This window comes from Acinonyx jubatus, chromosome E2, assembly GCF_027475565.1.
Source record: "Acinonyx jubatus isolate Ajub_Pintada_27869175 chromosome E2, VMU_Ajub_asm_v1.0, whole genome shotgun sequence".
NCBI classification, from domain to species: domain Eukaryota; kingdom Metazoa; phylum Chordata; class Mammalia; order Carnivora; family Felidae; genus Acinonyx; species Acinonyx jubatus.
In genome coordinates this window covers 12,848,172-12,872,011 of record NC_069396.1, presented here as the reverse complement: position 1 = coordinate 12,872,011, position 23,840 = coordinate 12,848,172, and the positions used below count along the sequence as shown (strand labels likewise).

The following is a 23,840-nucleotide window of genomic DNA, read 5'->3' as shown; positions in this document are numbered from 1 at the left end:
ACCGGTGAGTTGATACACCCAAGGCAGAAAAGAGTCCCGTCCGCTCTCCGAGGCCAAGAGGCCGCCACGAAACTGCCATTTCACAGATTGGCAAACGGAGCTCGCGCTCACCGCTTTCCCTCAAGTAATCATCTGGTGGATGCAGGGCGCAGCACAAGATGGTTACGGGGAAGCCAGTCCTCTTGGGAGGGACTGACACGCGAGGAGGGGAGAGGACCACGTAAAGACAGAGGCGGAGAGAGTCCAGCGGGCCACACCAAAGGGAGACCAGGTGTTGTGGGGAAGGGGAGGCTTCACCGAGAGATGGTGGTGATGTGGGCTGAGGTTCTGAAATTCTGGACGGTCTGCCAGGCTGACTGGAGGGGCTTGGGGGGGGGGGGTGGGGGGCATTTGATTCTAAATGCAGAACTCTTCCCCGAGCACAGCGGGACAGGTGCCAGGAAGGGCATCTCAGCGAGCGAGAGATGGGTCTGGCGGGTGTGAGTGGAGAGCAGGGTGAGAGGAAAGATGAGCCGCACACACACACACACACACACACACACACACACACACGGGGCAAACAGGCCAGGAATCGGGCCCCAGCGTCGCACAGTGTGTGGGCCCAGAGCGAGTTCCACCATGAGGACCGTGCTCTGCCATACGCTAAGGAGTCCGGACGCAACCTCCGCAACGACTGGAGTCATGAGGACGTGCTAAGCCAGGGAGTACAACGATCCCACGTGTTTTGGAAAGACAGCCCTGCAGAGCGAGGACAGGGTGGGAGCAGGAGCGGGCCGTCTCTTAGGGGATCGTCATCAAAGCGAGGGATGCTACTCTCTGAACGCCGGCAGCAGCGGCAGGAACGAGAGGCCGGAAGAGACCAGAGGTCCGGGGACACCACTCGGTCGTGCTGGGTGACGAACCGGAGGTACGGGGAGAAGCCAGCGGGGCGACCAGATGACCTCGCGGTTTCTGACCCGGTTGACCATTCGTGGACTGGAAACAAAAGGAGATTTGGATGATGAGGTCGTTCCCGACGTGTCAGCTTATGGGGTTCTCACACGTAGCGGCTCAGAAGCTGGTTAGATGAGCGGAACAAAAGACCGCTGACTCCCGAGTTCGCGGCGAGTGAAGAGTCCCTCAAGGAGACGGAGGCCCTGACTGCGTCGTTCCTGCGTGGCCACGCGGCCAGACGCCCTCTATTCGAGCCGCGAGATGGCTGCTACACCCCAGCCCGGGACCCGGTGCGTCACAGAGCACTTGGCCTCACGCTTACGGGCCCGCAGGGGGCTGCGGTTTGGCGGGCGGCCGTTGCGGGCTGGGGGTCGGCGGGCTGGGCGTCAGGCCGGGTTCAGATCTGTTTCCCGAGTCTCCCCTCCGGTGTGATCCCATGATCCTCCAAGACACGGTGGCCGCTCAGGGCACCATCGCTGATGAAAAGCCGCACCCGGGAGGGCTACGGACGCACGTAATTTGCCTTAGGGCCTCGCTCCGGGCCTGCACACCGCGGTCTCTGCCGACCTTTTATAAAAGTCCTCAGGACGGCTGACACATATACTCCAACCCTTTCACGCGCTGCAAGGTCACCTGGCGGACGGCACGAGGGCCTGAAAAGATCCGGGGAGCACAGCTAAGTGGGGCTCCTTACTGTTACATTGCGTGCTCTTTTCTCGCTCTCTGTCCCCAGCCTCAGACGTCCTCGTGGCCACCTGCCCTATGCCGCGGCGCAGATGGCTTCTGGATTCAGAATGAACACCTCGGCTCCGTCTCTAGATCTTCCCACAAGCGGCGTGATCTTGGAAAAGTCACGTTACCTCTGAGCCCACATCGTCTGCTAAAACCTCACCTCCTAAGATTGTCACAAGATCAAATGGGAGGAGGTCTGAGAAGAGCCCTGTCCTGCTCAAAGTATCTTCCTTGGGAACCAGCGAAAGTCCTTCTGAAGCCACAAAGCTTTCGCAGCTACCATTTGTCCTCCGGACCGCTCAACTCTTGGCACCCAGCGGTTTCTAGACACGAGAGAGCTTCCTGGAAGCCTCTCGAGAAGTACGGGTCAGACTTCCAGCCTGGTTGATTCCAGTTCACTCAGAGGGTGTTGCTTTACGTGTCCCGAGACGATTCCGAGGCACCACCGCTGGTGCCTACCGCATGCTTAGCACTTTCTTGGCTGGTTCAGTCTGTCGCGTGTTAGAGACTTACATGTGAGTCCTCAGACCTTCGGAAGAGTAAGGGAGGCTATCTGTCTCTAGCCATGCCGCCACTGCGCGGAGGGTGATGGAATGCCTGTGTGTGCTGTGCCTTGCTTTCCAAATCCTGTTTTATGCTCTGCTAACACGGGCGGATAAGGTTTTGTGTACCGTGTTTATCCTCTGTTATGGCAAATACTTAACACCCTGTCGCCAAACATGAAGCACGTTTCACAGTGGACTCAGCCAGAGTAATTAACGTGTCTGTTTATTCATTTGCAGACCCAGTCGCATGAAAAGAACACGTTAATTAAACTCCGGCTTGATGGAAATACAGGGTAGGATGTTAATACCGCGCCCGCGGAGGCAGAAATGCTGGTCACTCTGGGCGCCTCGAGTCCCCGGGGCTCCTGTGAAAGAGCCCGTGCCCTAAAATGCCTCACGTGTCCTCAGCACCACCTGCTGTCACTACACACACACAGAGAGGGGCTGAGCAAACTGCACATTTACAAAATGTAAATAAGGAGTTACAGCGCTGTACGATAATTACAATGGCATTTTCCTGTATCCCAAGAGCACACCGGAGAGTGAAGCGTTAACTGTGCTGCTAGAAACCCCTTGATTGAAACAAGCTGCAGAAACTTTCTACCCAGCAGGCCAGGCCTTTGATCTGGGGAAGAGAGGCTATGGGGGGTGGAGGGGAACCCTCAGACCGAGTGACTGACTTGCTCTTTGTCCTTCCTGTCTACACCTACCGTGGGACATTCTGGCGTAAGGCACGAGAACCGAGAACCGAGAACCAAGAACTGAGAACCGGGCTTGGAGCAGAGAGGTGCTCCGAGCTCCACTTCCTGGTGTGCAAAGGAAATCCTGGCATGGATCTTTTGAAACAGATGCTGAAACTATCCTCCCCACCCCTGGTAATTTCAGTCCTTGCGAGACAGAAAACCAAGAAGGCAGAATGTTTGCAACGGTGAATCCAAATACCACGAGTGAAAAGTCCTGTGAAGACGTGTCATTGTGCATGGGATGGTCTGCTCTGTGAAGTATCGTACAAGAAGTCACTCTGACGTTTTGTGGAGTAGGAGAAGCCCAGAAGAGAAAACAGTCAGTCCTCCTGAAGAATAGGGCATTTGGTGGGTATGAGAGCCTAGAAAGTACAAGAATCAACGTCGACAATAAAGGAGCCGTGGGACTTAGCCTTTTAACGTGGAGATGTAAAATAGTGACGGTTGAGGGGCACCTGGGTGGCTCAGGCGGTTGAGCCTCTGACTCTTGATTTGGGCTCAGGTCATGATCTCAGGTTGGTGGGTCCCAGTCCTGCGTCCGGCTCTGTACTGGTGGTGCAGAGTCTGCTTGGGATCCTCTCTCTCTCTCCTTCTCTCTCTGCCCCTCTCCCCTGCTTGTTCTCTCTCCCTCTCTCAAAATAAATAAACATCAAAAAAATAGTGATGGTTGAGGTAAGCAGGGAGAAACGCGTACAGCGTGTTCACTACTTAACGGCACGTAAACGGAATGGAATTTACAACACCATCACTTCATTTCACCCACCGTTTCGTACAGACAACTAGGTTTCTCCCCAGTTCACAAGCCTGAAAATGGCATAGGTGAAACTACTCATCAGGAGAACTTGTGAAGTTTTTCTCTGCAAACTGCCACATCTGGGACGTCCTCAAGAATACAACCTCAGATGGGTTGGTCTATTTCCTCTCCCTTTTGGGTAGTCAGGTGGCACCAAGCTCTAAGCCATTAGCTAAAGTACTGAAGAATTTCTCTGCACAGAAGCGCAGAATGTCTTCAACTTTTATGCGTCAGACCAGCAAGAGGCGGAGTTTCCATCCTCAGGCAGCCAGAACCCGGTGCAATGTAGCGTGTGAGTTAACTGGCGAGTCAGTGGGTAGACAGTTGTGCAGGTTGTGGGCCGGCCTGGTGCCACCGGGGTCCCTGAGCTTTCCTGCCACCCCCTAAAATGGCAGCAGCCCTCCGGTTCTTGTGCACTGCGGAATCCCATCATCAGAGGCCATAAGGAAACAAGACTGGCTCGTGTGGCAAGACGGGCTTCAATCCCAAGACCGGGAAGTGGAGAGTGTGGCCCACCGTGCAGTGGCGGCCGTGCCCTCAGAACGCTCCCCATTCAAAGAAATACTGACTGGACCATGCGCCAAGCGCTGCTGCGAGTGCTGCCGTGCCTAAGACTGAGGTTCTGTCGACAGGGTCCGGGGCCTGCAACTGGTGGCAAAGGCAGTCAGCGAACACATACTTTAGATAGTGATGAGTTCCACGAGGGAAAGAAAACAGGGCCAAGCGATAGGAAGGGAGGACTGGACGGGAGGCTTCTCAGAAGATGGACTGAATGACTCTGCTTCCTCGGGCCCAGGCAAGCCAGGAAGGTGCAGAGTGAGATCCCGCCCAGAGCTCAGGGTCGCTAAACCCGCCTCCGAGGTCGGGCCGGGCCGGGCCAGGCCCGCAGACCGGATTTCAGACGCTCTGCTAGAGCCTGGCCCAGGAAGAGCCGAGCGCCTTCCAGAGACAAGGGACTGTCGGTCCACGCCGCCCTTTTGCGCCAGGGACTAGAGTGGCTTTGAGCCGCGGACCCGCTCGGGGACAGAAGCGGCAGGGCGCCTGGAGGGCAGAGCGAAGCCCCGCGCTCCCGACACGCCGGCAAGGCCGGCGACCCACCGCAGACATCCCCGCTCCACTTGCACACTTCAGAAAGCAGCCTGGACCACTGGGGCGGGGGCCGAGCTCCCGGGGCGGGGCCTCACGAGACCCAAACAAGCCCCACGTGGCAGGGGCGGGGCCGCCGCGGGGACGTCACGGCGCGCGCGTGCGCGTGTGCCGGCACGCGCGGGCGTACCCTTGCCGGGGCCGTAAAGCGCGGAAGGTCGCGGTCTCTCCCGCTTCCCCGGAACTTTTTACTCCCTCCGCCCCGCCCCCTTCCCATTCCCAGTGCCCCGTTTCTGGCGGCGGGACCCCCGGCAACTGTGGTGGCTGCTGTCCCGCTGCCGCCGGGGTGCTGCTGACGGCGGAGCCCGCGGCGGCCCGTGAGGTAAGGAGACGGCGGCGGGGCGGCTCTGGCCTCCCCTCCGCGCGGGTCTCAGCCGCCCCCCTTTTCGCTTTGGTCTTCCTCGGGAGTGGTGGCGGCCGCCCCTCGTTTCCTGTCGCTCCTGCCGGGTCGCTGGGGACTCCGGCGGCCCGGGGCGGGAGTGGGTCTGCCTCGTCTTTCTCAGTCGGTCTGCGGCTGTGCGGCGTCCGGCCGAAGGGGTCCGGGGTCCGGGCCTTGGGGCCCCGTGCACGGCTGCCCCCGGGCCTGCGCTCCTCAGCCCGATGTCCAGAGCGGCCGGGGTGCCCTCGCTTCGGGCTCCCCGCCTTGGGCTTGCACAGCGCCTGGCGCGGGTTTGGCTGGTCTCGCCCGCCCTTCTCCCTCTGCAGGTGCAATCGTTTTCCCGCCTGGAGACGTGCGGTCCGCCTCTGCTTCGCTAACTTGTACGCCTGCTGCAGAGTGCGGCAAGCCGAGTTACCGGGAAAAGTGTAGGCCAGGGTGGTGAACTGTCTTCGTGATGTTTGGTCACTCGGGACCCCTGTGAAGGACGTTCACATTAGATTCGGGAATCTCTGTAAGCGCGACCTCCGGGCACGCGGGGGGGGGGGGGCGGGAGGGGGGAAAGGGGAGGAGGGGTGCCGGTGCCGGGCCACGGGGCACACTTTTCCAGTGCTAGGGATATGTATTAATTTCTTAAACTTGCCTGATCACCTGGTGGCACGTTTTGACAGATACACCCTCGGGACCAGCAGGATCAGACTCTCCAGAGAAAGAGCCTGGGATGGTGTTGGGGTTTTTGTCTGTCTGTTTGAAAGAAATGTCCCAGGTGGCCCTTCTGCTGAGGCAAGAGTGGGACGTGCGTCGGTCGAGCTCCACTCACTAGGCTTCCTTGTGACCAGCGGCCCATTTGTACACACGCTGGGACCATACAGGGGAACAACCCAGAGGGACTTGGAGCTGTCCCTTGCTCTTCTTGTCGTAAGCAGGTGTGAGCATAACCAGTCCCAATATTGAGGTTGCCTTAGCGATTCTTCTTAGAGGGAGAGAATATTATAGGGCCATCTTAGGTTTTTGTTTTCTGTTTTTAAATAGAACTTATTTTAAACCCGGCTACACCTTTTATTTCTTTGTCTTTGACATCTTCAGATTCTTCTCTACCGGCCTGGGTGGCTCAGTTGGCTGAGTGTCTTGGATTTGGCTCAAATCACAATCCCGGGGTCATGGGATGAGCCCCAGATCGGGCTTCATGCTCAGCGTGGAGCCTGCTTAAGATACTCTCCCTCCCTCTGTGGCCCCTCCCCGGCTCCTGCTGGCTCCCTTTCTCTCTCTGAAAAACAAAAAAAACCCGAAAACAATTTTAAAAAATTACTCTCTGTGATTTAGATATGCCCTGAAATCTTGGAGCCTAGCCTCAAGATCTCAGAGTCCTCACTGAATTTTTGCCATCTCGTTTATTGTATATTCTCATTCCTCCGTTGATTATATTTCCTAGGTGCCTACCCTGAATGCCGGCAGGCAGAATCACGTTGAAGTGGTAACTGGTCTCAGCTCCCAGAGAGCTCCATTGTAAGAGGAGACTAAAAACTAGCACTTACTGAGTGCTTCTCGGGTGCCAGTTACCATGCTTTTCCTGTATTGTCTGTATTCCTGTAGTCTTTGTGGCAACCCGGCGAGGCAGGTGTTCGTAGCTCACCTTGTGGATGAGGAGCCTGGAGCACGGAGATGGAATGACTTGCTCAAAGCCACAGAGCTGATGAGAGGTGGGGGAGATGTTCAGACCCATACCTGTCTGCCCCCAAAGCCTGCATTTTCAGCGGGGTCGTTGTGCCGTTTCCCTGATTGGCAAACAGGCTGTGACGGTGTGGGAGGCTCTGCGCTGGGGAAGTGCAGGGTGTTGTGGGAGAACACAGAAGAGTCACCTGAGGCGGTATTGGGGGGGGGGGGTCTGATAAGCTGTGAAACAGGGTGAGAGCTGAGGGGATTATCCACGTTTGGGGGCAGGGGGGCAGGAACTATGCCATGGGGTTCGAAGGAACAGTGTGCCCAGATCCTGGGGGTTTCAGAGAGACTCAATGCCTGTCCCGTTGGAGGAATTATACGTATGTCCGTCTGGCTGCAGAGGAGAGAAAGAGACCGGAGGTCAGGAATGAGCCTGATGATGAAGGATCTTGCACACTTCCTGTTCAGGAGAATGCTGTTTTCCTCAGGGCATCAGAAAGCCATTGCAGAGTTTTGAGGAGGGGTGTGAACCAGAGTTTCATTTGAGAAGCCTCCCTCCACGCCCCTCCTCGGAAGGATTGAGGGGGGGTGGGGAGAATGGTGTGCGGAAGCCCTGTCGGGAAGCTTCTGCCTTCATCTGAGCGGGGATGGATGGCGGTCTGTACTCAGGTAATGGCAGTGAGGAGGGGGAGAAGTCGATGGTCTGAGGGAAATGTCGCCTGTGGAATTGTTAGTCCATGACGGTTGGCCGCATAGAGGAGGTGAGAGAGAGGGAGGAACCCAGGGTGACCCCTGGGATTCTTGTGTATGGTGTCACTGCGGGACACAGAAGTGGAGCAGATTTGGAGATTGAGGCAGGTGGGTTTCCCTTCTGGATGTGCTGGGTGTGACCCACGGGAACCCAAGTGGACATGGCCATTGTTCAGCTCGAGGTGCAGATGGAAAGCTCGGCGCTGTTGTGGGCTTAGGCGTCAGTCTTGGTACGCGTGAAATGACCCTGGAGGGTGGCGAACTGAGAGGAGAAGCTGGTCCCAGACACCCTGAGGGACAGCAACACAGAAGGATGGGCAGGGGAGAGAAGGTGGTGTAGATGTGACCGGGGTAGTCGGTGTCAAAATAAAACAGGGACAGAGTGCGTGAGTAGCGGGAGCGATCGGCGGTGTTCAGTGCTGTGGAGAGGGTGAGTGAGATGGGCCCGGTGTCCCTGGAAGGTGGCAACAGTGGCATTCTTGGTGAGAGCAGTATTCCGGCATGCGGGACGGGAGCTTAACTGCTTGGGTTCGGGACGGTGGAAAGGGGGGAAAGTGACAGATACCATAGGAAGCCCTTCTTGTCAAGTGAAAAAGACAGGTTGTGACGTCATAGTAAATTTTGGTGTAACCTGCCGGCAGACTGTGCAATCACTGAGGTGTAACAAAAAGGACTTTAAGACAGGTGGTGGCACACAGGTGGGTGTCAGGGGAGCACGTGCTGCAAGATAAATAAGTCTGGGGAAATTTCATCAGCCCTGGAATTGAGTATTTTGCATGATGGGAGATCTTAATTTCCTTCTACGTTTGTGTTGTTTACAAAGACCACAATTTTTATAATTCAGAATTTGTACAATTAAAAATCACCATTGGAAGACTGGTATGGAGCCTTTCTTGTATTTCTTAAGTCAGTTGGGAGGGACTTGAGCGTATTAAAATGCTGAGGATTGGAGGAAACACTGAAGGTACGTGGAAGGGGACAGTTGATGGAGCGGAGTCAAGGGAAGGAAGGAGAGAGAGGGATCCAGGGCACGTGGGGAGGGATCAACTTTTGACCCTACGAGGTTGAAGGAAGAGGTGGTCGTAGATGCAGGTGGAGTTTCAGGAGTTGAGGAGACAGGTTTTGTGTTTGGAAGGAAGGAAGGAGGTGGGGTCCCAGGTTGGGAGAGGAGCAGTGTTGTGGGTTCAGAACCTGAATGTAGACAGACATCTGCCTGTGGCTGAACACGCAGTGGCCCGGGGCTAGCTACGGGGTGCCTGCTAGTGTGAGCCATGAGGGAACAGGGTCTTTTCAAGCATGACCAAGTGGTAATGGTTCGGAAGGGAGAAGGGTGCCCGCCTCCCCCCCTCCTGATGGCAAGGTCAGTGGGACGGGCTGGCCACGTGGCAGTGGCGTTTCCCTCAGTAGAGCTGTGTCTCTGTTGAAGCAGAGGTGGAGAGAAGCTAGGTGAAGGGCTGGGTGTTCCAGTTTGGAAAGGATGTTCTGGAGGACACGGTGGAGAGGTTTGGAGGGGAGGACAGCAGAGAGAGAGAGAGAGAGAGAGAGAGAGAGAGAGAGAGAGAGAGGGAGAAAGAGAGAGAGAGAGAAATCGGTCATATGGAGATGAGATTGTGGGAAGTCTGGCTGTGGAGAAGCTTCTGTCTTGAGACGGTTTGGCGGGGACCAAGGAGGTGAGGCCTGGAGATCACCACAAGGTGGCCAAAGTAATCAGCCCTGGTTGGATGGGATTTCCTTGGGACACAGTGGAGGCCTGCTCGGTCTCAGTTCTGAGATCCTGTCTGATGGATGGGCACCCACACCTTGGCCTTGGACGACCTGGGCCGTCGGGGGCCCTCCGTGGGTCCCGGGCTGGTAGCGGCGTGCTGGTGGGCGCACGGGCTGCCAGGGCTCTCCTCTGAAGTGTCGCCGTCTCCCCACACTCGGAGACCGTGCCTTCGCCCACAGGGCTGTCTGCAGTTTCTTAAAAATTGAACAGTCCTCTTATGCCCTTAGAGTAATTCTCCCTGGTGGCCTGAACCTGTCCGCTCCCTAATCTACCTCATGGTGTTAGTCATCTCAGAGGGACATGCGCTTGGTCGCAGCCTGTGACTCCCGTGGTTCGTCATAAGCCCGCCACGACCGGTCCTCCCCTGCTTTCAGGAAGGGGCCGTGGGACCTGGCGTCTCCAGTCTGTGGCCTGTGCAGACGCGGGGCACGCCGTCCCTCACTGCGGCTTTGGGTTCGTTCTCTCTCTCTCTCTCTCTCTCTCTGTCTCCCTCCCTCCCTCCCTCCCTTCCTCCCTTCCTCCCTTCCTTTCCAGGACCTCATTCTTTGTCACCGCCTCTCCTTCCTCCCCCACCTCTTTCCCTCTTCCTGGCCCTTCTCGCCAGCCCTGAAACAGTCTCCGTGGCTCCCACCTTTATAGACAAATAGCCTTGCTCCACCCCCATTCTCTCCTCCTGTCTGGGGTTTCTGCTCCCTTCCGGGCAGCACGTGAAGAAGCTGTGCACACTCCCTCATCTCCTTGCTCTTGAGCTTGCTCTAGGCCGTACTTCGTCCCTGGCACTCCCCTGGGAATGTCCTCTTTGAGGACACCAAGGACCTCTGTGTCGTCAAGTCCCAGCAGGCACCTGGCCGTCTTGCTCCATCCCTGGCCACCCTCTGTAGTGAACCATCTCCTCTCTCGGCTTCTGTGACACCTCTGCCCGGTTCCCTTTCCGCCACTCAGCCGTTTGGACGCTCTGTGAGTCTGCCCCGGCGCGCAGTCCCCCATCCAGTACTTTCTTTCTCTTGCCAAGCTGTGCCTGCTGGGGAGCCTCAGAGTTGTTCCTCAGACTGCCGGGTCTCCGGATACCCCGTGTCTTCCCCAGGCTTCAGGCCTGGTTATCTAGCTGCTTGGCACTTCCACGTGGATGCCTGCTAGGTGTCTCGCCCTTGACACCTCGGTATGCGTGCACGCGCCCTCACCGCCTCCCTCTCCCTCTCCTTCCCGCCTCCCTCCGCATCCCTAGTCCTTCACACCTTAGGAAGTGGCACCCGTCGCTTAACCTGGAAACTTTGCCATCGTCCGTCTTTCTCCCGCTCCCCATCTTAACATCCGGTTTGTTGGCAAGTTAAGTACTGTCATTTCACCATCCACAACAATCCAGTCATGGCTCTGACTCCACCGCCACCATCCTTGTGTGAGCCACCGTGCCCTCCCTCTTGGACTCCTGCGGTAGCTTCCTAGCCCTGCCTTTCCTCCAGTCCAGTCCCCACTGTGGAGCCAGGCTGATCTTAGGAAAAGCGTATCAGATCATTTCATTCCCTGCTTTAGTATTTTCCTTTGCACTTGGAGTAAAATCCCAGCTGCTCGTGAGGCATCCAAGCGCTTGTGTCATTGCTTTCTGCCTGCCTCTCCGGCCTCGTCTCTGGTCGACTGTGCCTTGCCGTCGAGCTGTGGGCACGCTGGCCTCCCTTCTGTGCTCGGACTCCTTCAGGTGTGCCTCCCCTCAGGGCCTTTGCATGTGCTTGTGCCTCTGTCTGGATGAGGCATGATGATTGTCATTCTCTGTTGCCTCCATTTCTTTTGTCACTAATCCGGCGCACTGAGTACAGTGGAATGAAATCTGTTTGCTTTCTCTGTCTAGTTTGAATTGGGGAGAATCTCCTCTTTGGCCGAGTGGGAGCACATCTCCGAGCTGCTGACTGACAGACGTGATGTTTTCCCGGTTGCTGTCGGTGGCCCGGAGACAAAGGACCGGCCGAGGATGGCAGAACTGGTCGTCGGGGAGAAGCGGTGCGCCAGCTGCCGAGGCGCATTCTGTCGCCCTGCCTGCCCAGGCACAGGTGGTCATCTGTGGCGGTGGAATCATGGGCACGTCCGTGGCCTATCACCTCTCCAAGATGGGCTGGAAGGATATTGTCCTTTTGGAGCAGGGCAGGTAAGGACCAGACGGGACCCGGCTTGGGGCCATGTTGCACCAACTGCGTGGGCTTCCCTCACCCCCTCTGCTCCCGGTAACCTGTCCCGGCAGTGGCTAACCTGTCGCTAAGTAGCATGAGAACGGTCACGGAAAGGCGAAATCTCCTGTCCACGGTTTCACGATGTGCAATACCCGTGTTTTTGGGCTCTGAGAGAGGTGGCAGATGCCGCGAAGCCGAGTATCCAAAGAGGGTGCGTTTTATTTCAGGGTCCAGGCACATCTTACCATCTTGTTCTCTGGGTAGGGGCGGTCAAATGGCAACATAGACCCCGTGGCTCTGGAGCTCCCTCTATGGGCGGAAATGAAATTGGCTGCATCCTGTCTTCTTTCTGTTCCTTTTTTTCCCCCCACTGAATTAACTTATTTTAGAGCCGTGCTAGATTTACAGAACAAATGCAAAGGTTGTACCGAGTTCCCGTGTGCCTCACGCCTGTGTGCACCTGGGACTGACATCTTAGGTTGGGGTTACCGTTAAATATGGTGAATCAGTATGGAAACCTTATTACTGACTAAGGTTCGTACTTGGTACAAGTTGTCTCACTTTCCCTTACAGTCCTTTTTTGTTCTATTGCCTACCAGAAATTGAATGACATTTAACAAGTCTGTTGTAATTCTCTCCGAATAGGCAATGCATTTACACGATTCAGAGTTAAAAACTGTAAAAGAGTGTGCAGGGAAAGTCTGCTTCTCATCCCTGACTTCTAGCTGAAGTTTCCCTCGCTGGAGGCAAATTAAGTTCCTAGTGTGTCGTTCCAGACACCCCCCGTGTATATGAGCAAACGTGTTGGTCAGTGTGTACGTGGGTCTTCACTTGCTATTTTTTTCTCTTTTTTTGTACAAGTTAGTAGCATATTAAGTAGTGCTCCTCCCATGCTGTTTTCATTAGGATTCCCATATTGTTGCAGAAGAGCATTCTCGTGCCTTTTTTATGGCTGCGCGGCGTCCCGTCGTGTAGGTGAACGCCAACATTTGAAATCCCTCTCCTGTCGGGATATTTAGGTTTCCATCTTTTGATATTACGGTCGGTGCCAGTAATGAGGGTCTTTGAACTAGTTGCATTCACAGATATGCGAGTCTACCTAAGAGCATTTTGGATCCATCCCGCAGGCTGGCCGCTGGCTCTACGAGGTTCTGTGCCGGCATCCTGAGCACCGCCAGGCACTTGACCATCGAGCAGAAGATGGCAGACTATTCCAACAAACTCTACCAGCAGTTAGAGCAAGAAACAGGGATCCAAACAGGTAAGCAGGTACTCTGCCATTTACTGGTCTGCCTGTGGCCCGGACTCTTTCACTCAGTACCATATGCGGTCCGACACCAAGCCTGCCTGGGGATTTTAGTTGAGGCTTGAGTTTCAGTCCGAGCTCTGCACTCGTCCTGGTCTTACCTCGGGCAAGTGTGTGAGCGTGTTGAGCTGTCTCCCGTTTCCTTATCTATCGAGGGGATTCGGTCATTATCTCGGATCCTATCCAGATGCCAGAATTCCTATGATGTGAAAGTTTTCCTGTGCCATTTCCTATTTCACTCTCTGAAGTATATATTAGGTGGCCACATCTGGCTCCTGAAGGAGGAAGAGAAGGAAGTGCTTAAGTTTTGGTGCTTGACAGTGAAATCATAGTCTGAGCCACTGAATTTCACCAGTTGCGCTTAAGGATATTTGTGACTGTAAAGCTTAAGCGTATGTTACCCCTTGTGTGCGTCACCAAGGGAGAAGAACCCGGGGAATCGTGAGCCGAATACGACCGGAGCAAGTAGGACGGGGAGACCAAGCTATGGGGCGGTTCCATATGATAACAAGTGGGAAGCAGGTCTGTCAGCTTGTCGCGAGGTGATGGACTAGCCAGAAGCCCAGGGTTGAGCCTGTGTCGTAGCTGGTGAAACCGTTTGGTGGCCGCGGGAATTGTCCTAAGCGAGTAGCTGGGCCTAGTCGCTCGTGTAGCTCAGGGCTGCTCTTCAGAACACCTGCGTGATTCAAATCACAGGGAAGTCAAGACCCCTCCTGACAAGGACGGTAGCTCGATCTGTGTGCCAGCTGAGGTGGCTCTGCCATGTGGTCACGGGGTACGCACGGCCTGTGGCTCACTTTGCCGGCCAACTGGAAATTATGTGGCGTATGACACAGTTTTCACTGGGGAAGGTGAGATTATAATCATTAGAGATTCTGACGACAGACTACGGTTTTAGAGCTTTCCCTTTCATATAATTCGCACTCTGGTGAAGTGTGACCTTGTTTGTCAATTCTGGGTTAAGATGAGCGTCCTGTAACAGGATTGGGTAGATGTGGCAGTGGAGAAGGGGAGATGCCAGGAGAGGAGCTACAGGCAGGCAGGAAGAGGCTGTACGTGCTTGGGCACGTGAGCAGGGTTCCCCGGCCGGCCCTGCGCTGGCCCAGTGCTGAGAGCGGGCGCCTCAGCCGCCTCACCCTGGTCCCTGCCCGGTAGATGAGCCCGACTCCCATGGTGTCCTCGCTCTCGGCCAGGCTTGCTTTTGAGAGGCGAGGACTCGCGAGTGAAGATGGTCAATGTGCTTGGTGCCTGCCGCTGCACCGTCTCTGGCTTCTGTTAGGGAAGATGCGGGATACGTGCAGGACAGGCGGGAAGAGTCCCTCTGGGTTGGATTTAACTTGATGGCAACCGGTACTTGAATCGGGTATCTACCGGGGATTGAGTCAGCAGAGGGTCCGTGTAATGGGCCCAGCGCCAGAACTGCTGACTTCCGGTCCACCGGTTCAGTTCCTCGTGCTCTGCTGGGCCTTGTTTTTATGGCTCAGAGCCCCTGCTGAGTTCCCTCCTGCGTCGGATGCCAGAACTGGAGACTCTGGAGATCGTGAAGTTGGTCAACTGCCCCGAGACCTTCACCCCAGACATGAGGTGCATCATGGGCGAGTCTCTTGCAGTGCAGGGGCTACTGTGTCCTAGTGGGAGTGAACTCTGCTGGCCTGTCGTTTGGAGGAGGGGCTTGAAGGTAAGTCTTTTTGCTTAGATTCTGCTTGCTGGGCTCTGCTCTGCTTCCTAGAGTTGCTCGTTACTAATATGGTGTGGAATGTGTGTATAATCCGGTGTATTGATAGTAAGGGGGAGATACACATCATTTGAGGGTTGTCCCCTTCAAGGAATCATTGTGGGATATTCTAGCAATGTCACTGTGCACAGGGTTTCAGGAACCCTTATTTCAGAATTAGCACAGAGCCTGTGGGATGTACTTTTGTATTTAATGTTGATCATTCGATGATCTGGAAATTTCGCAAGTGGTTTTGGAAGACAGATTCATGCGATTATTATAGACATGTTTGCCTATCTCAATTCACAGATTGTAGCTGCTCAACAATAGGTCAGTAAACAAAGACCAGTGACTACCTTTTTAGATTATAGGGAAAGATCACTGGGTGCTCCTCTCCATCTTCTTCTCTTCCTACTGTGTGTGCAAGAATATATAGAGAGCCCATTTTTCCATGCCAGCGTGGGCTTTCACATGGATGGGGGATATGTCAAGTGCCAGGTTCCTTACTGTGCAATCAACCGTAAGGCAGGATGGGCGGTCAGATCCAGTGACTGAGACCATAACTTCAGATAATTGGGGACTTTCTCTACACCTGCCAGCCCTACACAAAGGGTAACATAATGCTTATGTCTTACCTTGGTTTCCACATTTTTTTTTTTTTACGCTTTGGTATAAATGGTTTTATGGGGAGTGCTTACCCCTTGTCATGGCAAATACATCAAGTTGCTAGAGATGAAGAACATTTCACAAGTTGCTATGACCAGAGTTATTAAAATGTCTCTTTATTCATTTACAAACTTAATAACATGAAGAGAACATCTTAATTGGAATCTGGCTTGAAAGAAATACAGGGCATGAGGTTAATACCGCATTCATAGAGGCAGAAGTGCTCAGTCACCCTGGGTACCTAAAGTCACCAGGGCTCCTGAGAAAGATCCCATGCCCTAAAGTGCCTCACATGTCCTCAGCAGCACCTGTCACTGCACACTAAGGGGCTGAGCAAACTGCATATTTACAGATGCAAAGGAGGAGTTACAGCACTGTACAATAATTACAATGGCATTTTCCTGTATCCTAAGAGTAGACCGGAGAGTGAAGTGTTAACTGTGCTGCTAGAAACCCCTTGATTAAAACAAGCTGTGGAAACTTTCTATCCCTGTTTGATATGGGGAAGGGAAGCTATGGGGGGGGTGGCTGGGGAAACCCTCAGACTGAGCGAAGTTTCTTTTCATCCTTCCTGTCTACACCTACCATGGGACATTCTGGTGTAAGGCACGAGAACCAGGCTTGGAGAAAGGTGCTCCAAGCTCCAGTTCCGGGTGTGCAAAGGAAATCCTGGCATAGATCTTTTGAAACAGATACTAAAAATACCTTCCCCACCCCTTGTAATTTCTGTCCTTTAGAGACAGAAAACCAAGAAGGCAGAAGGTTGGCGAAGGATAAAAATAGGTACATCTAAATATGAGGAAGAAAGCCCATGAAGAAATGTGTAATTCTCCAAGGGATGCAGATTCTCTGCTCAGAAGTCAAGAATCATATTATACAATGACTAAACTCTGGTGTTTAATGGACAAAGAGAAGGCAAAGACATACAAAAATAGTTCTCTTGAAAAATAGTGCATCTGTAGTGATGAGGGAGTGTGAACCCAGGTCCTGTACGGATGATGGAGGAGCCTTACAACTCAGCACCTTAACATGGAGGCCAGGGTGGGGGTCGCGGGGAGAGGCACAGCCAGGAGACCCAGAGCTTGCTCCCAGACTCTGTCACCTACCCTATCATCCCCTCTGACAATTCTTGACTCGTGCAAATTTTCCCTTTTTCATGCTGATGAAAAGCTGCTCCTGGCAAGTTTGGGAGGGATGTGGGTTAAGGGTGGTGTGCAGAAAGGAAATGAAAACCATGGAAAGTTCTTCAGTACTAAGCACTAGTGACCAAACCCCTACCTCAGATGCTAAAGGGGACCCTTGCTGGTGATACTGACCATGCAGCTGCAAAGATACAAAACACTGAACCTGGTCGCTAACCCTTGAAAGCAAAGCCAGTGCAGTTGTACCAGGACACAGCCTTCTGGGGTCAGAACCAGGACTACAGCTTATGGAAGATTCCCTTTTATCTCCCTTAGGTTGTCAGAGGATGGTGAAGACTCAGATGCCAGCACATGCGTTCATCAGGCAGAGGATAAGAAGAGCCAGAAATCAAGGTGGTGGGTTCTCCCTTCAGTGAAGCAAAACCGCTTTTAGAAAACTGTCATTCCTGCACTTCCATGGTGGGGAGGCGGGGTTAACGTTTCAAATGCATTCAGAGGCAGGGTAAGGGAGAAAGGTGGAGTTACTTTCCACTTTTAGAACGGAAAGAGGTAAAACTGTTGGTGTGTTTAAGAAGGTAGAATCCAGGGACAGCATGTCTCCTGGTGAGAGTCCAAGTAGCTGGACTCTCCTCCTGCAGAAACGGGATAACTGAGGTTACTCACTGAGCTTAACGGTCTCTGGGCCCCTGTTCTGAACAGCATCTCTTGTATTTGGGGGTACAGGGCCCCCCAGCCGGGCACAGGACATCAGGTAGGCTATCCAAGCAGGTAGATCTTGTCCCTTTTTGCTCTGTGTTCGTCTGAGGCTGGCACGCTTTCTGTTTCCAGATAAAACAAGATTGTCCAGTTGAATATGTGGACAAGACAGAAGAACACAGAGCCCCTCCCTCAAGAGACCGTAAGAAGTGACGAAGGATCATTTCACAGAGAAAAAAGTACCAGCCATCTGAAACCCAAGTCCCGCCACGCATTCACAAAGCATCCAGATCCTTTGAATCTCTAGGGACAGAGGAGCAGACACACAAGTCAAACCCATGATGGGAACGACAGACTGCAGGATGTTCTGTCAGGTATGCTGAAGTCAGGAACGAGTCACCCACTTCAGGGTTAGGACCAAAGAGAGACAAGTGCCAGATTCACATTGTTAACCAAGAAAGATTTCCAGGGTGAATTTTAAAGTGCCAAAAGCTGAGTGTGTGTGTCAGGGCACTCAATAAATACATCTTGCCCGAGTCTTAAAAGTGTGCCCCTATTTATGGACAAGATGCAATTTACACATAAATCTAGAACTTCCTTTAAATTCTTCAAAGACGAGAGTGGTACAGGGCAGGGGATACCTTTAGCTCTACAGTGCCTGTTTCCAGCTTTCTTGGTCAGTTGGGCCCCTGTTGCTAACACCTGCGTTGAGCAGGTGCCTGATTCCTGCTCTCCCCCATGTGTCATAGCTGCTGCGCCCTGTCCTACAAGGTGACACCTCTCCCCCAACTGCCCCCCTCCTTGCAGCAGCATCTCTCAGCCCATCACATAGTGAGGCCCTAACGGTTGTAACCACATACTCCCTTAATAAATCAACGAAGACGTCTTTTAAAAAGTGGACACTACAATCAGTAGTCAAGTAGGAACTGTCTGGCCAGGCAGAGGACAAGAAGTTTCTATAGAGACTCTATCAGATGAAGGGGGTAAACCGAGATCCCAAAGAAACGCCAGAGCAGGCAGACACACGTGAGAGTTCTAAGCTGCTCACGGAGAACAAAAGGCCCTTCTATAATGGACTGACAGACTCGTCAGAGCTAACGCTTCCAAGATATCAAGACAACAGTTCATTCAAATCTGTGACAGCACTTTGCATATAAACTGCCCCCATTGGACTTTAAGTGCAAAGGGTGGACAAGTTTCGGACAGCCCAGCCTCACCTTTAGCAGACAGACACCGTGTAAGAGAGTGGAGGGCCCGGTCATTTTCTCTTCCAGAGCTACAGAGAGATGGCTGGATGGAAGAGCAGACTCTCACAGGACCCTCCCCAGACTCCTGAGGGTCATCTCTGTGCAGATCTGTCTGTTCTGTGCCCGAGGAAGCAAAACTTGGGAGTCCAGTAGCTCTTGAACTCTGCACGGCCAGCATGGTTTAGTTCCTCCCCAGGACCACACACCCTCCCTGTTCCAAAGGGACAGCAGTGTTTGCCGAGTGGGCCTGCTGCAGAAGGGGCAGGTAAGGAGAGGGGACAAAGATGCACCTGGAGAAGAGGACGGTCAAGATGGGAAGAGTGAGCTTTGAGCAGCTGAAAGCAGCAGCACTGTTCAGACAGCAGAAAACCACCTCTGTGCGGTACATTTTCCAAGAAGATCAATACAAAAGGCAACATGGTCTTTCCCTTTCAAACACTGGCTTGTTTACTCAGGCCCCCAGACCCTCTTCTAGAGATCAGCAAGACGTGAAGGAAATGTTAGGAGGGTGGCCCTGATCCGCAAGTCTAGTAACTGGGTCAGTAGGGAGGCTGGGATGTCCCAGGCCGGCTGTTTGCTACAGACCAAAGAACATGCACGTGGTGCCGCTCGTGAATGAGGTAGATGGTCATCCTCTTGTAGAGGGATCGGTGCCAACCCCCCGCACGGGCTCTCGCAAGGGGCTGCCTCGGATCCACAGCAACCCGCCAAGATGAGCAGGTTATTCCGAGAAAAGTCAGCCTCACAGAGCTGGACTCTTGCCCTGCGGCCTGCATACCACCAGCTTCCCCTGCTTCTAGACACAGCCAGAGAAATCAGACCCCTGGCTCCCCACTTCCACGAGTGCAGTCTTTACCTGTCCTGCCTGTCACACATGCTTTGTGTCACCATGAGGATCTGAGAGGGGTGGAGTGGGGGGCTGGAAGAACAGCCCAGAGGGAGTATTAGATGGTTAACTGCACTGCAAAAGGGAGGAGGGAAGGTGGAAGGAGAAGAGAGGTTGCAAAGCAAAAGGTTTAAAGCAGGTGAAGCTTAAAATCCTATCAGGGAGGTAAAAGGTGGGAAGCAGAGGGTTGGGACTGGAGGGGAGCCCGGCATTACTTTCCATGCAAGTCACTTAGCTCCACATCATCCTTTCGGCGCTTGTGGGTAAAGAGGGAGGTGACAGGGTAGAGCTTGGCCTTGGCCTGGAACCGGTGTCCCGCGATGTCAATCTCATACTCTCCCCGGTTGATGAAATCTGCCGTCACAACCTGTTCTTCCCCAGTATCTTCGGAAAAATTGTGCACAAAGCCCAGGCAAACGTGGCGCTCCAGGGTGTAGCTGTAGGCGCTGCTGGTGGTCTTGCCTGCGTACTGCCCGTTGCGGTAAATGGGTTCTCCCCACCAGGGCCAGAGGTCCAGGTCGGTGTCGTGATCGTCCAGAATGAACATAGTGAGGCGTTTGTACACCCCGTTCTGTTTCTGCTGCAGCAGGGCATCCCGGCCAATGAAATCCATCCCCTAGGAGAGAACGGCAATGCTGAGAGCAGGCTGACGTGCTGATGCTGGGCACAGAAGGGGCGGTGGGTAGGGTCCCCTGATGTACCTGCCATGGGGGCAACACCCCCACTCCCCAGATTTGGGGAAAATGTAGGTTTTCCACCTTGTGAAAAACTGCATTCACAATATAGAAGACCTACTCAGAAATTTCTGTAACACAGGTGTACATTTTTCTCTTTTGTAAACATAGATTTCAACCACAAGACCACACAGAAAAAAAATACTTAGGAAGAAAAATTCAAAAATACTTGCTATAATTGTTTTCAAAAAACCATGTTTTTAGGTAATCTCAAGAGAAAGCCCACACATGTATGTATTTGAATGTGCAAGAAACATGACCAGGGTAAAAAAAAAACCTCTAAGTGATTATGTACAGATAAAATAGGTGATTTGGGGGGCACCTGGGTATCTCGGTTAAGTGTCCAGCTTCGGCCCAGGTCATGATCTCCTGGCTTGTTAAGTTCGAGCCCTGTGTCAGGCTTGCTACCTTCATCTCAGAGCCTGCAGCCTGTTTCAGATTCTGTCTCCCTCTCTGTCCCTCCCCTGGTCACACTCTTTCTCTTAATAATAAGCATTAAAAAAAAAACTTATAAAAAGATGATTTTTAATTTTCTTCATATTTTTCCCTATTTTCCAAAATTTAGTATTCATTACTTTTATACCTGAGAGAAAAAGTGATCTGTAATCGCTCACAAATACGACTAGAAATCTCCCGTACTGATAGGGGTATTTTGTACTGCTAAGGTATTTTGTTAGGTTTAACCTAAAAAAACAAGGTGTGGGGCACCTGGGTGGCTCAGTTGGTTAAGAGTCTGACTTTAGCTCAGGTCATGATCTCCTGGCTCGTGAGTTCGAGTGCCACGTTGGTCTCTGTGCTGATAGCTCAGAGCCTGGAGCCTGCTTCAAATCCTGTGTCTCCCTCTCTCTCTACCCTTCCTCCGCTCATGCTTTCCCTCTCTCTCTCTCTCTCTCAAAAATAAACATCCAAAACAAAACAAAAAGGTGCAATAATACAGCAGGCGTGTGGTGCCCAGCCATCCAGGTTCAAGTGGGGAAAGCGTTCGCTTGTGTGTTTGCATACTCAGAGTTCTCGAAGCAGAGACAAGCTGCTGCAGCCGGTAGTGCAGTTTGCTGGGCTTCAGAGGTGGGAAAGAGACTTGTCACTAACATCTTCTTGACCTAGGACTTTGTAAAAAATGATGTTCCTATTTACTCTGGGGGAAAAAAAGTCTGTTGAAGACTGATTTTTACAAATGTCTGTGGTACGTTCTTGGAAAAACTTCCCTGAAAGTGCCAATCTAAAAGGGAGCCGAGTGGGGCACACGGCTGCCGCACTTGGTGGAGCAACTCCAGCCTCAGGGTGGTCCGGTTCAAAGAGCAAGCCAGGTGCTCAAAACCATTGTTCTCCACATACCATGTTTTCCTATCAGGCCGGACACACTTTTCATCCTGAGGACTCCTCACTGTCTTCGTCCACCCGAGGCCCTTCACGGGCCTCCGCTTCAGCCCTTCCTTGCTAGGGCAGAACGTGCCGATACCGTACCTTGTCCAGTTTCACCCGAGATTCTCGTCCACATTCCAGGGGTGTGGTGAGGGTGTTTAAATCCTGACCCCAGAAAGCAAAGAACTTCTCGATTCGAAGACTACGAAGAGCATAATAGCCAGCATTCCGGATTCCGTATTTCTGCCCAACACTCATCACTTCGTTGTACACGTGGAGGGCATACTAGAGGGAGAAACGAGAGGTCAGCAGCCCGCACACCTTCAGAATTCAACACGGAGTGTGTCTGGCAGCACCCAATGGGGGACACCATGAACCTCAACAAGCGAGGAGGGTGTATGAAATTCTTAGGTCGTCTCATCCTCGAGCAACTGAAGCATCACTGCCCAGGAGTAATGAGCCAGGGTCACCCTAACCTGACTTACACTCCATGGAAGCAAGAACCATAGCTTTCCCTTCTCTGTGGAGCCTGGGACAGGGAGCCAAGCACACAGCAGTCCTCAAATGAGAATCCTACACACACTCTCACCACCCCGTCAATGGCCAGGCCCACAAGTGCCTCTCAGTTTGCTCAGCCACCGCGGCTCTGCTCTCGCCCCAACTCCCCACCCCATCCTCACTCGTGCATTGCCCGTGCTGGGAAATGTGTGTCACACAGGACCCCATGGGCAATGTCTGTTTTTTCCACAGATGGCACATCTCAGAGACCCCCCCCCCCCCCCCCCCGCCCTCAAGTGACTGAGCCAGGAAGGCGGCGCACCCTACCCATGTCCCACAACGGCCAGCCTCTCATGTTATTCTTGGTTCTGGAAACTGTAAGTATCAGACACCCTAAATAAAGTTTCCTCAACTGAAGGCAGATACTCATACTGTGTGATGTTTAAACGTATTCTGTGACGTCTAAAGCCTAGTAACAGACTACATTATTAGCTTTAATACTAAAAAGACAAAATGACAAGAGAAATTAATTAGAGAAACGTCTCATGATCGCATTTACGTGTACAATCGCAAACAACATGACCCAAATCTGCAGAAAAAGAGGCTGGAGTTGTTGTTGGCAGAGGTGGGGAGAGGAAAGCGGGGACTGGCGGAAGGGAGGCAGAAGGTACAAACTTTCAGTTACCAGACAAATGAGAAGTAGGTATGGAATACCCAACCTGATGTCCGCAGCAGACACTGCTGTGTGACAAGTAACACAAGTTGTTACAAGAGTAAATCCTAAGTGTCTTCATCCCAAGGAAAAAAGCTTTTTAACAATGTTTATTTTTGAGAGACCTAGCCGGGGTGGGGCAGACAGAATTCCAAGCAGGCTCCATGCTGTGGGCTCGAACTCACAAATTGAGATGGTAAGGTGAGCCGAAAACAAGACTCAGATGCTTAACCCACTGAGCCACCCTGTGCCCCACAAGGATCTAGGACACACGAATCTATGGGACATAAATGGTGCAAAATGAAACTTACCACGGCAGTCATGTCACAGGGCATGTCAATCCATCACTCTGTGCACCTTAAACCTGTACAGTGATCTATGTCAGTTATATCTCAATAAAACTGGAAGGACGGAAAAGAAACTGGTTTCACTGGTGTTGCAGTTCTGTACCCTGGCTGGGTCTGCTGCCCTGCGTGTTGCTCTCCTGCAGCCAAAGAGGCATCTACTGAATGGCCACGGTGGTCAGGACAACATGAAAAGAGTTGTGGAAAAACAGAACCTGTGCTATTGAATCCATACACTGTGTGGCCCCCGTGCAAGTGACACACCTGAATGAGCAACGGTGGAGGCAGGAGGCCCATGGGGATGGACAGGAAACGAGAATAATCAAAAGCCAGCATCTCTGTTGCACTCACTGCTTCAGTGTCTCCAATTGAATCGTTAAGAGGAAGGCCAGGGAATAAAGATTTGAAGCAGGTAACTAGTCTTGGATTAGATGAGAAAAGCAGGTCCCCATCATATATTCCTTTTCTAGCTGTTGGGGATTTAGTGTGAGCCAAACAAGAACCTGCCATCTGTCCCCATGTTTTGGGGATGTTTTTGTTTCCCCTCAAAGAGACAAGTACAGTTAACATGGGTTTGAACTATGTGTGTCTCACTTCGATGTGGAGTTTTCAGTAAGTACAGTACATGACTGTAAATGTATTTTCCATATGATTTTAATAACATTTTGTTTTCTCTAGCTCCCTGTATTAGAAGAATATACAACACGTGTAGCACACAAAACGTGTATTAACAGTAAGGTTTGCAGTCGATGGTAGGCTATTAGCAGTTAAGGTTTTTGAGGAGTCAGAAGTTCTATGTGGAGCTTTGACTGAGTGGGTGGTCGGTGCCCCTGACCCCCATGTTATGCCAGGGGCAGCTGTATACCCTTCTTGAGGACAGGAGCCAGCTTGTAAAGAACCCAGGCAGGGCACAAACCACCTTGTGGACTCAA

The 23,840-nt window shown here is 52.8% G+C and overlaps 2 protein-coding genes across 13 annotated transcripts in view; one reads left to right on the top strand and one right to left on the bottom strand.

The window, feature by feature from the left end:
- The first annotated feature begins 5,001 nt into the window (after positions 1–5,001).
- LOC106989631 (pyruvate dehydrogenase phosphatase regulatory subunit, mitochondrial-like) lies at positions 5,002–22,269 on the top strand. 8 transcript variants are annotated; one of them, XR_008293819.1, is made up of 7 exons: positions 5,003–5,214; positions 11,286–11,579; positions 12,729–12,862; positions 14,392–14,585; positions 16,745–16,825; positions 17,258–17,499; positions 22,105–22,269. XR_008293819.1 is itself a non-coding variant. In XM_053211119.1 (5 exons), the coding sequence occupies exons 2-5, from the start codon at positions 11,356–11,358 to the stop codon at positions 16,760–16,762; spliced, it is 570 nt and encodes a 189-aa protein (XP_053067094.1). In that variant the 5' UTR covers positions 5,002–5,214; positions 11,286–11,355; the 3' UTR covers positions 16,763–20,257. The 8 variants fall into 8 exon arrangements, 2 of the variants coding, with proteins under 2 accessions (XP_053067094.1, XP_053067095.1); XR_008293823.1 differs by lacking the exons at positions 5,003–5,214; positions 22,105–22,269 and adding exons at positions 5,221–5,782; positions 6,701–6,774 and having other exon boundaries at positions 17,258–20,257; XR_008293821.1 differs by lacking the exons at positions 5,003–5,214; positions 22,105–22,269 and adding exons at positions 5,844–6,194; positions 6,701–6,774 and having other exon boundaries at positions 17,258–20,257.
- Positions 15,377–23,840, bottom strand: part of LOC106989630 (pyruvate dehydrogenase phosphatase regulatory subunit, mitochondrial) — a 37,005-nt gene continuing 28,541 nt past the window's right edge. For all 5 annotated transcript variants that reach the window (XM_053211113.1, XM_053211118.1, XM_053211115.1 and 2 more), the window contains 2 exons: positions 21,457–21,639; positions 15,377–19,874 (listed from right to left, as the gene is read on the bottom strand). In XM_053211113.1, coding sequence (XP_053067088.1) covers positions 19,470–19,874; positions 21,457–21,639 — 588 coding nt within the window. In that variant the 3' untranslated portion in view covers positions 15,377–19,469. The remainder of the gene's footprint in view (positions 19,875–21,456; positions 21,640–23,840) is intronic.